Source organism: Nerophis ophidion, linkage group LG20 (assembly GCF_033978795.1).
Source record: "Nerophis ophidion isolate RoL-2023_Sa linkage group LG20, RoL_Noph_v1.0, whole genome shotgun sequence".
In the NCBI taxonomy this organism is placed as follows: Eukaryota; Metazoa; Chordata; class Actinopteri; order Syngnathiformes; family Syngnathidae; genus Nerophis; species Nerophis ophidion.
Genome location: NC_084630.1, coordinates 30,014,097 through 30,027,343, shown reverse-complemented (window position 1 = coordinate 30,027,343; position 13,247 = coordinate 30,014,097). Strand labels below are relative to the sequence as shown.

At 39.6% G+C, this 13,247-nt stretch overlaps 1 protein-coding gene across 1 annotated transcript in view; it reads left to right on the top strand.

Moving 5' to 3' along the window:
* Window positions 1-12,175: 12,175 nt before the first annotated feature.
* nt5c2b (5'-nucleotidase, cytosolic IIb) overlaps window positions 12,176-13,247 on the top strand; it is a 32,461-nt gene continuing 31,389 nt past the window's right edge. The window contains exon 1 of the mRNA XM_061880951.1: window positions 12,176-12,405. Within this exon, the coding sequence (XP_061736935.1) occupies window positions 12,356-12,405 (50 nt within the window). The 5' untranslated portion in view covers window positions 12,176-12,355. The remainder of the gene's footprint in view (window positions 12,406-13,247) is intronic.

Below are 13,247 nucleotides of genomic sequence, written 5' to 3'. Positions count from 1 at the left end.
TGTGTGTGTGTGTGTGTGTGTGTGTGTGTGTGTGTGTGTGTTGCGTCTAGTGCAGTAGTTAAGAGGGAAGGTTGCACGTCTACTTCCCACCTGCTTGCCAACCTCTCGCTTGCAGACACTGCCGCTGGCTAGCCCTTGTGGTGAACGGAGAAGCATCCTTGTGCATCAGTCTTCTCCTGCCAGTACGCATCCTCTCCTTCACCAAGACTCCTGTCAGGCCTCCACGTGGCCACACACGGTAACTAAGGCCCCGCGGCCCGAGGCAAGCGTGGCAGGGGATCTCTGAGAGGTCCCCAGAGGCGTGATGCGCAGGCCCACTTTGTGGACACGCCCTGGCATCACTTAATCACTGCCCTGCTGCCTTGCGGGTTAGTCTGGGAAGACAAAAGGCTAGGGGAGCACACCCTGAGAGAAAAGCAAGTGCTGGTCGGCGGTCCTCCGACAGACCAGAGCTCCAGCAGCCTCCTGCAGCTGTGAGGAGGGGCCGATCGTCCTGGGTTTCCCTTGATACAGCTCCCCGCAGCGAAAAAGTGACGTTGGAGTCTGCACATCTCCCTCGTCGTAAAAGACAACAAGTGGGCGGATAATGGTTGCAGAGAAGGTCCACAATGGTCACAAAGGCGGAGGAAGGCTGCAGCAAAGATGGGCCCCCATTTCTATTGGTCTCCATGCTTATTATGGTATATCAATTATTTATTATTTATTGATCACTGTTCTGTTACAGAGAACAAGGAAATTGCATAAAATTGACATGGTATGAAAAGGGGTAGGATTAAATAAACCCTGCTTCTTCCTACTCCTTTTCGGACGTGCTGTAATAAAACAACGAAATTGTGTGATGCACTACAGTGTGTTTATTGTATGCATGTTCCAAATAAACTGAAACTGAACTGAACTGGACTGGACATGCCATCAATGATTGTACAGCTTAAAAAAGGTCAGTATGAATGTGTATGAAATTTGGCGAGCCGAATAAATGACCCGACAGGCCAAATTTCGCCCATGGGCCCCACTTTGGATATCCCTGCAAAAATGTTTCAGATATAGGAATGAACTTCATCATTTTAATTGTATTGTTAATTTCCCTCACAGTTTAACAGCATATACCGCCATCTTCTGTACATTGTGCAACATACAGAAACCTTTAAGAGACAAATCCATTTGAGATTACAATACTTATTTGAGATTTTACAGATGACTCTGCAGTATTTTACAGTGACATAACAGGTATTGCAGTAAAATACGAGGATTTAAAAAAAATAATTTGTTGCAATGTATACATTAAATTTTGATTACCGCGTTTTACTGTGGAAACATATTGTTAAATACTGTGAAATCCTATCCTGATAAGTGTACATTGTTATTTCAAAAGTTCTGTAATTGCTAGAACAAAAATATTGGCACTGTCCCATTTCAAAATTGGACAGATTTTTTTAAAAGTTCGGCAGAATTGACCCTTTTGTCCCTCGGGAAGTCCTGTAGGGAGTACTCACAGAGTACGGGGTATCGGACTGTTTTATTGTGGCGGTCCACTCCCTGTATGATCAGTGTCAGAGCTTGGTCCGCATTGCTGGCAGTACGTCAGACACGTTTCCAGTGAGGGTTGGACTCCGCCAAGGCAGTCAAGGCATTGAGGGGTTTGGTGGCCGCTGGATTAGGTCTCTGCTTTTTGCAGATGATGTGGTACTGATGGCTTCATCTGGCCAAGATCTTCAGCTCTCACTGGGTCGGTTCGCAGCCAAGTGCGAAGCAAACGGAGTGAGAATCAGCACCTCCAAATCCGAGTCCATGGTTCTCTCCCGGAAAAGGGTGGAGTGCCATCTCCGGGTTGGGGAGGAGACCCTGCCCCAAGTGGAGGAATTCAAGTACCTAGGAGTCTTGTTCACGATTAAGGGAAGAGTGAATCATGAGATCGACAGGCGGATCGGTGCGGCGTCTTCAGTAATGCGGACGTTGTATTGATCCGTTGTGGTGAAGAAGGAGCTGAGCTGAAAGGCAAAGCTCTCAATTTACCGGTCGATCTACGTTCCCATCCTCACCTATGGTCATGAGCTTTGGGTCATGACCGAAAGGATAAGATCACGGGTACAAGCGGCCGAAATTAGTTTCCTCCGCTGGGTGGTGGGTCTCTCCCTTAGAGATAGGGTGAGAAACTCTGTCATCCGGAAGGAGTTCAAAGTAAAGCCGCTGCTCTTTCACATCGAGAGGAGCCAGATGAGGTGGTTCGGGCATCTGGTCAGGATGCCAACCGAACGCCTCCCGAGGGAGGTGTTTAGGGCACGTCCAACTGGTAGGAGGCCACGGGGAAGACCCAGGACACGTTGGGAAGACTATGTCTCCCGGCTGGCCTGGGAACGCCTCGGGATCCCCCGGGAAGAGCTAAACGAAGTGGCTGGGGAGAGGGAAGTCTGGGCTTCCCTGCTTAGGCTGCTGCACCCGCGACCGGACCTCGGATAAGCGGAGGAAGATGGATGGATGGATAGAAATTGAAACAGCATTTACCTAAGTAGAGCAGAGAAGATGAGAAGGCAAGAAGAAAGCAAAACAATTTTACTAAAACTACCATGGTGTCAACCTTTTTCTCCGCCGTGATCAACACAATAAGAGCTACTGTCAGTGCAGGATGCAAGTGGAGAATGATGCTTGTCATCACAAATATGAGTATTAAAGGCCTACTGAAATGAGATTTTCTTATTTAAACGGGGAGAGCAGGTCCATTCTATGTGTCATACTTGATCATTTCGCGATATTGCTATATTTTTGCTGAAAAGATTTAGTAGAGAACATTGACGATAAAGTTCGCAACTTTTGGTCGCTAATTGAAAAGCCCTGCCTTTACCGGATGTGCGCGTGACGTCACGAGTTGCAGGGCTCCACACATATTCACATTGTTTTTAATGGGAGCCACCAGCGGTAAGAGCAATTCAGACCAAGAAAGCGACAATTTCATCATTAATTTGAGCGAGGATGAAAGATTTGTGAATTAGGATATTGATAGTGAAGGACTAGAAAGAAAAAAAGAAAAGAAAAAGCGATAGTGTCCGGGCGGCGGCAGTGTGAGCTTTTCAGATGTAATTAGACACATTTACTAGGATAATTCTGGAAGATCCCTTATCTGCTTATTGTTTTAATAGTGTTTTAGCGAGATATTAAAGATTGTAAAGACATACCTCGAGGTCGGATGGCTGCTGTGAACACAAAGTGTCTCAGAGAGAAGCCGAGGAGCCAAGCTCACAGCTGCCTTTTAAACAGCTGCTGCAGGACGACTAATGATCCAATGATTTCTCCGGTAAGATATATGTATGACAGTTTTCAAAAACAGGCTGGTTGACGTAGAGAAAACATGTTGGCTTGACCGCTCCGCTTCACAACAAACAAAGTAACACCGGCTGTGTCTCGGTGCTAAAGACAACTGCAATCCACCGCTTTCCACCAACAGCATTGTTTTTTATAGTCTCCATTATTAAATGAACAATTTGCAAAAGATTCAGCAACACAGATGTCCAAAATACTGTGTAATTATGCGGTTAAAGCAGATGACTTTTAGTCGCTAGTGGTGCAGCGCTAATATTTCCTGACAGTCCGTGACGTCACGCGTACGTGTCATCATTCTGCAACGTTTTCAACAAGAAACTCACGGGAAATTTAAAATTGCAATTTAGTCAACTAAAAAGGCCGTATTGGCATGTGTTGCAATGTTAATATTTCATCATTGATATATAAACTATCAGACTGCGTGGTCGGTAGTAGTGGGTTTCAGTAGGCCTTTAAAGCGCTCGAAATTACGAACGAATGTGACCGAGGTTCCAATACCATATAGTTCAAGCCCACAGAGGCACTTTTTTTAAAAGTCAACAGTCTCGTCTTGTTCCGACACAGCCACCGTCAAGAGCTCTCTTTTTCCCACCAGTTCACACTTCCGACCTTCACGATAATAGCGCCGCACGTCACACCCGTCCAACTAAGCTAAAAAAATATATAACAATTACACTTTATTAAGTGTTGATTCAGGTTCCTGATGTCCTGTCAAAAAAGCATTGTGATCATTGATACTCATTGCACAACTTCCATCCATCCATTTTCTACTGATTCTCACTTTTGGGGTCAACTTGTCAAGCTTTATATGCAACTCGCATGGTAGTTTCTTTACAATATCATACATCACCATGTTGTTTTTGTCAGGTTGAAGGCCTCAATGAGTAACAATTGAGAAGTAATCAAATATAGAGCTGTGTAGGACATGATGTGCTGTACTGTATACAGGACCTCTAAATTAGCACACTCTTCACATCTTTGACACAATGAAAAGTAATCAGATCATTCTAATTTTAATCGAATAAATGAATTTATTTTCCAATTTCTTTGGTTTTGAGCAGTGATTCTCAAACTGTGTACCATTAGTGGTATGCAGAGTCCATGTAGGCTCACTTGATTATAATACAATGTTTTATTCTCCTAAATTCAAACTATGTGTAATGTTACAGTGGCCAAAAATATTATGTTGATTAAAACCTTCTGCCTTGTTTTTAATGAATACTTATGTTTGCTAGGCTACTCTATTTTAAAGTTGATTATTATGGTGGCACTTGGAGAGACAAGTTTTGTTTTTTTGAGATAGTACTTGGTGATTAAAAAGTTTGAGAACTTGGGGCGGTTTAGCTCGGTTGGTAGAGTGGCCGTGCCAGCAACTTGAGGGTTGCAGGTTCGATTCCCGCTTCCGCCATCCTAGTCACTGCCGTTGTGTCCTTGGGCAAGACACTTTACCCACCTGCTCCCAGTGCCACCCACACTGGTTTGAATGTAACTTAGATATTGGGTTTCACTATGTAAAGCACTTTGAGTCACTAGAGAAAAAGCGCTATATAAATATAATTCACTTCACTTCAACCACTGATATAAAAGTTCCCTCTGAGCTTTACAGCGTGTCTCTGAGATCTTACAGTTCTCTATGATGACATGACAAAGCTGTCAAAATAAACTGTAAAATAAAATCTGCGTTTAAACATGATTTATGTAATATATTTTTGAGATTATTTCGCATGCATTTTCATGCATGAACTTTGACAGCTTTTTGATGTATGTTTAAGGATTCAAAGAACTCTAAACTCATACCAGCACACAAGAGACGTGAGACAGCACAACATTTTGTACCCAGCATTAGCCCAATGAGTACGATGGTATGTACATAATAATTAAAAAAGAATAGGATATAAATAGAGTAAATTATACATAACATAAGTTAATATTAATAGGTTAGAAACAGAATAAAAAAAAGACTAAAATAATGACAGCAAACCAAACCAAATAAAAGCCCAGTTCAGCACAAGCATCCATCCATCCGTCTATTTTCTACTGCTTGAAACATTATATTAATTCTTATTCATAATTTATTTTACAGATTTTTACCTGTTACAATAATGTATACAATCGTAATCCTTATACATTAATTTGTTAATGTTTTCCCCTTATGATTACATACATTTTATAATCACTTATACATTGTTCATCCTTATTCCTACATATTTTTTTTTACAAATTATTTCTATACGTGTAATAATAATATACATAATATTAACCCTTATTCATGAATTTGTTCATGATTATTGTTTTATTTAGTTGTTTTTTTTGTCACTTTATAAAGGTTGACCCTAAAACAAGAATAGCATTTAAGAATGAAAGTTTGCCTCCCTCTGTTGGACAAAAGAAGAAGTACTAAACTTTCAAGAAGCAGCGCTTTTGCATGCCATCAATAAATAAAGCATTTGTGATGACGTCACTAATCAACTGTACAATATTTACATGTTGTCAATACAGGCTCACATAGACAATGTATTCCCCCTACTGTCTGAATGAATAAAAAACAATTTAAGTGGCTGTCCAAAAATTACATGTAGATAATAAAAATAAAAATTTAAAACATTTTACTTACTAAATCATAGATTATAACTAAGCACATAGTTTATTACACTAAGCACAATAAACTGTTAATTATATGACAAAACTGTTCCGTTCCCAGACATATAGTCCATTTGTGTATGTAATGGTAACTAGAATTTAGTGAAATAATTAAGAACGATAGTTGCTAGGGATCCTTGAGAAAGTACCAGAGGTGGGACCAAGTCATTGTTTTGCAAGTCACAAGTAAGTCTCAAGTCTTTGCCCTCAAGTCTCGAGTCAAGTCCCGAGTCAAGACAGGCAAGTCCGAGTCAAGTCCAAAGTCAATACTGGAAAGTCTCAAGTCAAGTCCCAAGTCCTGCATTCTGGGTTTCGAGTCATTTCAAGTCTTTTTAACCACAGACTAATATATGTACACAGATTGTGTATGCTTTTAAAACGCTGAACGTATTTATTATTATTTATTTAAATACTACACGGTCTAGCTCCATCTTATCTTGCCGATTGTATTGTACCATATGTCCCGGCAAGAAATCTGCGTTCAAAGGTCTCCGGCTTATTAGTGATTCCCAAAGCCCAAAAAAAGTCTGTGGGCTATAGAGCATTTTCCGTTCGGGCTCCAGTACTCTGGAATGCCCTCCCGGTAACAGTTCGCGATGCCACCTCAGTAGAAGCATTTAAGTCTCACCTTAAAACTCATTTGTATACTCTAGCCTTTAAATAGACTCCCTTTTTAGACCAGTTGATCTGCCGTTTCTTTTCTTTTTCTTCTATGTCCCACTCTCCCGTGTGGAGGGGGTCCGGTCCGATCCGGTGGCCATGTACTGCTCGCCTGTGTATCGGCTGGGGACATCTCTGCGCTGCTGGTCCGCCTACGCTTGGGATGGTTTCCTGCTGGCTCCGCTGTGAACGGGACTCTCGCTGCTGTGTCTTGGATCCTCTTTGGACTGGACTCTCGCGACTGTGTTGTATCCATTGTGGATTGAACTTTCACAGTATCCTGTTAGATCCGCTCGACATCCATTGCTTTCCTCCTCTCTAAGGTTCTCATAGTCATCATTGTCACCGACGTCCCACTGGGTCATTATTGTCACCAATGTCCCACTGGGTGTGAGTTTTCCTTGCCCTTATGTGGGCCTGCCGAGGATGTTGTGGTGGTTTGTGCAGCCCTTTGAGACACTAGTGATTTAGGGCTATATAAGTAAACATTGATTGATTGATATTATTAAAAAAAACAGTGCTGACATTGCACTTCATAATAGCACTATTAACCAGTTATTCTAAACATTTAACTAATTCCTTTACGGTATAAACACATTTGAAAAAACAAGTGTAACTGTACTTATTTGCACAAAAGTGTTAACATTGTATTTCCATGGAATATTGCATTGTAACTAGTTCATCAGCAGTTTATATCATGTTGTTACCTTATCTCATTGATCTCATCTCATACTGTTTGTGTGTTTATGTGTACGTACACGTGAAAAACAACAAATACATGAACATAACAATGAACAGTGCTGTACTTCTTAGATGTCAGGGCTCTATGGAATATGTACACATATTCTTAATATAGTGTACACATATTCTTAATATAGTACACATTTTAACTGACCTTTATTTGACTATGTTTGTCTTTTTGTAGGTGGCTAAAATACGCGGTGCTGCTGACCGCCGTCTAACGTTACGTTACTGTGTGTGATACATTCACTAACGTACCGTTGTGTGTAGGTACCTCATGCAACCCGGCTTAAAAAAAAATCACTTGACAAAAAGTATGAATAAGGTAGTGAACTGCAGTGGACGCAACAGATTGCCGTGTTTGCATTGACGTTATAACCATAGACATCTTATAAGTAGACGCAGAATTGGCTGCTGTGACGCAAGCAATTTGGCCGCCATCTTGAAGTGGTGATGAGGAGCTGGCAAGCAGCCTAAACTGACAGTTGACAGGTAGAAAACAAAGATGCTGGGCTGGTGTTCAGAGTTTTCCTGCTCAATTGAGCGGACTGTTGAAAATAGGAATTGGAGGATTACTTTTCACAAGTAAGAATTTACATTAACATAATATTGGTTGTATTTTGTGAAAATAATATTACCACAGAGTTGAGCAGGAGCAAAGAACTACAATATTTGTATGTGAAAATCACAAAGAAATCTTCTGGGGGAGGATGACCCCCCTACAGGTATTTGGTTTACAAACTTTCAGGCCCACCTAAAACAAAATTCACCAGCCGCCATTGATTATGATGCATTCTCATTTTTTGTAACCACATATTAGTCTTCAAGTAACAATATTCAAATACTAACTTTGTTGAGTAAGACAGAATTTGGTTTTATTCTGAATCCAGTGAAACAGATTGGTGGTTTTAGCTGAAATAAAGACTTTCAAGTGTTTATATATGTTCAAGTATTTGGCGGACACTTTTATCCAAAGCAACATACATGAAAAATACATATAAAACAATCACTGTAAACATGATGATTTAAAGGAAGAATGTAATAGAAAATATCAACACAAAGTGTCAAGACAGAATAAACTCTCTGCTGTTGCAGCAACAGAGATAAAGTCTATAACAGTGGTTCTCAACCTTTATTCAGTGATGTACCCCCTGTGAACATTTTTTTAATTCAAGTACCCCCTAATCAGAGCAAAGCATTTTTGGTTGAAAAAAGAGATAAAGAAGTAAAATACAGCACTATGTCATCAGTTTTTGATTTATTAGACTGTATAACAGTGCAAAATATTGCACAATTGTAGTGGTCTTTCTTGAACTATTTGAAAAAAAAAGATGTAAATATAACTAAAAACTTGTTGAAAAATAAACAAGTGATATAATTATAAATAAAAATCTCTACACATAGAAGTAATCATCAACTTAAAGTGCCCTCTTTGGGGATTGTAATAGAGATCCATCTGGATTCATCAACTTCATTCTAAACATTTCTTCACAAAAAAAAAAATCTTTAACATCAATATTTATGGAACATAGCTCTCAACACTGAATATTGCATTGTTGCATTTCTTTTCACAGTTTATGAAAAGAAATGCATAAACTGTGGTAAAATATTTATTTTACAATAAATATTTTACAATAAATATTTATTGTAAAATATTTATTTTACAATAAATATTTTTATAAAGGATTTAGAATTGTTGCTATTTTTAGAATATTTAAAAAAATATATAATGTACCCCTTGGGATACCTTCAAGTACCCCCATTTGAGAACCTCTGGTCTATAGGTCCGTAAGATATATAGATATCTAATGTTTTCATACATTAATTATGTAGGATATATGCAAGTATGTATAACCTAATCATATTGTTTCTTCAACTTCAAAATAGCTGACTGATTTTTTTCCCCTTCTCTGGGATTATTTTCCCAGTTTTGATCTCAGACGTCTGGTCACTTATAGCATATAACAGGGGTCGGGAACTTTTTTGGCTGAGAGAGCCATACAAGCCAAAGATTTTTTAAAGTATTTCCGTGAGAGCCATATAATGTTTGTTTTAGACTATAATAAGTCTCTTCTTCTTTTTAATACTCATTGTTATTCTGAGTATAACCAAAAATAAATAAAATACTTCTTACCATTAATGCGACTTCTTGAACAGCTGCGGTAGAAACGTAGAAACCGGATGGATGGATAAAAATGCATGAGAATGTTTTATATTTTGAACGTTATTTTTGACACTGTGATTACCAGCGGAATTATTCATTACTTATCGTGTTAAGCAATGTCAGCTAAGATATATCTGAGAGCCAGATGCAGTCATCAAAAGAGCCACATCGGGCTCTTCAGCCATAGGTTCCCTACCCCTGGCATATAAGAATATTTTATTACTGTTAAGCAAATTATGAACACGCCAAAACATGTGTCCTTTATCATAGCTACACGTATGACAAAAAAGCGCGTGAATATAAGTGGTATTCAGTGAGTTAATATGAATTAAATGCGCTGGCAGTTCATCGCTCCTGCCAAATGAATTGCACTGAGTGGAGCGGATCACCACTCCAAGATGGCGGCCCCGCGTCTCGTCTGCGGCAATAGGCAGTAGCGCTCGATGCTGCGTCTACTTATAAGATGTCTATGGTTATAACGTTAGCAGTGAGTTTACAGCCTCACTGATTTAACTACACAGCAAATACAAGTCACGTTACTCAGCCAATTAACGTTAGCTTACATTCATAACGTAACCTTCTTTGTGCAACTTCAAATGTCGAACGAAGTTGTAAGTTGATGCGTCCCCGTCTGTAATCTTCCAACCGCATGTTTTGCATACGGCAATTCCTGTTTTGTTGACCAAGTCGTAGTTTTAATACCCGAACGAAACACTTTATGGCATAATTTTCTTCACTTATCCTTCTGTTGTTTGAAAGCTCTTCTTCGTTGGTTTTCCTGCAATTTGATTGGGTGAATGCTGCGTGACGAAAACAACGTGATTGTAATTTGATTGGCTGTAATTTGATTGGCTGTTGTACTGACAGGTAGCGCACAGGCTGTCATCGCACACATGTTGACAAACACGTGTACACAATGGAAAATACGGAGCGCTCCTGAATAACTTTTTAATCGTTGGGTTTTGGGGAAAGTAGCAAGTCATGTCAAGTCAAAAGGCTCAAGTCTAAGTCAAGTCACAAGTCATTGATGTTAACGTCTAAGTCGAGTTGCAAGTCTTTTTACATTTTCTCAAGTCGAGTCTAAAGTAATCAAATTCATGACTGAAGTCTGACTCGAGTCCAAGTCATGTGACTCGAGTCCACACCTCTGGAAAGTACCATTGATAAGTGGTAGAATTCCAAATAAATTAAATCATCTCGTGAAACAAGATGAACAAGTATTGCCATTTAAATAGCAAACGGTTCTTATTGTTAATACTATTATATTGTCTGTAGCTATTATTATTGTTATCATCACTACCGCATAGTCTACCAAGACAAAATCATTGTGTGTTTATTGTTTATTGTTTATTAAGGATCCCCATTAGCCGACGCACAAACGCAAGGCCAGTCTTCCTGGGGTCCTTTTCAAAAGTTCAAAGTAAAATAATATTTCACGGATCCAGTTACAAAACATACACAAATGCAATTACGAATAAAAGAAAAGAAAAAGGAAAAGAAAAAGAGAAATCTCAAAACAATAAAATAAAATATCAGTACACAGGTACAGTTTACAGAACATACGCAGATCCAGTTACAATAAGAGAAAGCATTTAATTCAGATAATAATGAGTCACATATTGGAATATGGGATCCATTCAACTCCCCTGAGACACTGCGCGTCAACACACCCGTGGAAACACCCTTCCGACTATCAGGTAATACTAAACTCACTAAAACACTAGCAACACAATAGAAAGATAAGGGATTTCCCAGAATTATCCTAGTAAATGTGTCTAAAAACATCGGAATCATTCCCAATGCAATTGCGTTTTTTTTTTAAACTTTTTTTTTTTAAACTTTTTTTTTTTAAACTTTTTTTAAAAACTTTTTTTCTAGTCCGTCGCTATCAATATCCTCAGACACAAATCTTTCATCCTCGCTCAAATTAATGGGGAAATTGTCGTTTTCTCGGTCCGAATAGCCCTTTTTGTTGGAGGCTCCCATTAAAAACAATGTGAATAGGTGAGGAGCCATCAAACGTGTGACGTCATCGTCTGCGACTTCCGGTAGAGGCAGGGCTTTTCTCTTAGCACCGAAAGTTGCAAACTTTATCGTGGATGTTCTTTACTAAATCCTTTCAGCAAAAATATGGCAATATCGCGAAATGATCAAGTATGACACATAGAATGGACCTGATATCCCCGTTTGAATAAGAAAATCGCATTTCAGTAGGCCTTTAAGGTCCAAGCTTACATCACACTCAATTTTTTACTGCATACCTTTGGTAAGTGCCGGAGTGAGAAGAGGTTTTGAAATAATTAGTGCATGCTTACTTTTACCGCATGCCTTTGGTAAACACAGGAGTGAGAGGAGGTTTTAAATTGATTAGCGCCCCGGCGGCAATTTAAGGAAATACGGTACTTTGAATTTACAACCCCCTGGTGCTTTTTTGTACCGTTTTTGTACGGTTTTGTCCTGTTTTTGTACTTACTTTGATTATTATTGTTAATTGTTTGTAAATGTTGAAATGTATTAATAAAGGTTTATTTAAGGAAAAAAAAAGCCTCTTGCATTTTAGTTGCCGTACAGACAGCGACTACAGGTGTCACGTGTCTTGTGACGACAGACGGCCCCGCCTCCTCTTGGCAGACAGGGACAGACTCCGCCTCCATGAATGTTTTCCACGAACAGCTGGCAGTGGGGAGAGCAAAACAACAGAGCACTGCAGCCCGAGTGGAGAGTCTCCTGCTCGGCCTCACGGAGCACACCTCAGGGGTCTGACTGCATTTGTCCGTACAAGTACAAGAAAGCCCTTCTTTTTCCTCCCACTGTCCTCGCTGCACCACAGGGCGCATGCTCAGACCTCCCGGCGGTGCAGTTGTTTTGCCACACAGATCCGAGCGGTGAGTACGGCATGCTAGTCGCGGCTAACTTCAAACGCAATGGTAGCTGTCACTCCGTCTCCTCGCTGCGGAACAAGGAAAGGTTAGCACGGTCAGCCGGCTGAGCGAAAACTGGAACGCAATGTGGGGTAGCACCGCGGAAACTATGTTGTTTTCCTGTTCGCCGTACTGCACTGGCCGTCACTGTCGAGCATCAACATGGTAATCTGCATTGTTCGACTCTTTTGAAGCGATCAACAATTGCGTAATCTATCGAGTGTAACATTACCATCATCAAGTCGAACAAAGCCCGTTACAATTTCTGCCCCTTTGTGTTGTACTCAAAAGAGGTCATCACCTGTATTTAAATAAGCAAATCAATCAGATGTGCATAATACATACTGCAGGTGAGTATTATTTAACCCTAACTATATGTATGTATGTATATATATATATTTATATAATATATATGTGTGTCTATGTGTATAAATATATATATATTTCTGTGTGTGTATGTATATGTGTGAGTGTGTGTGTATATATATATCCAACCATCCATCCATCCATTTTCTACCGCTTATTCCCTTTCGGGGTCGCGGGGGGCGCTGGCGCCTATCTCAGCTACAATCGGGCAGAAGGCGGGGATATATATATGTGCGTCTATATGTATATATACACACATAGTATATATATTTATGTATGTATATATATGTATGTATACATATATGTATGTATATAAATATGTATGTATGTATATATATAATGTGTGTATATATACATATAATGTGTGTATATGTATATATATATATGTCTATGTATGTATGTGTGTATATATATATGTGTGTGTGTATATATATATATGT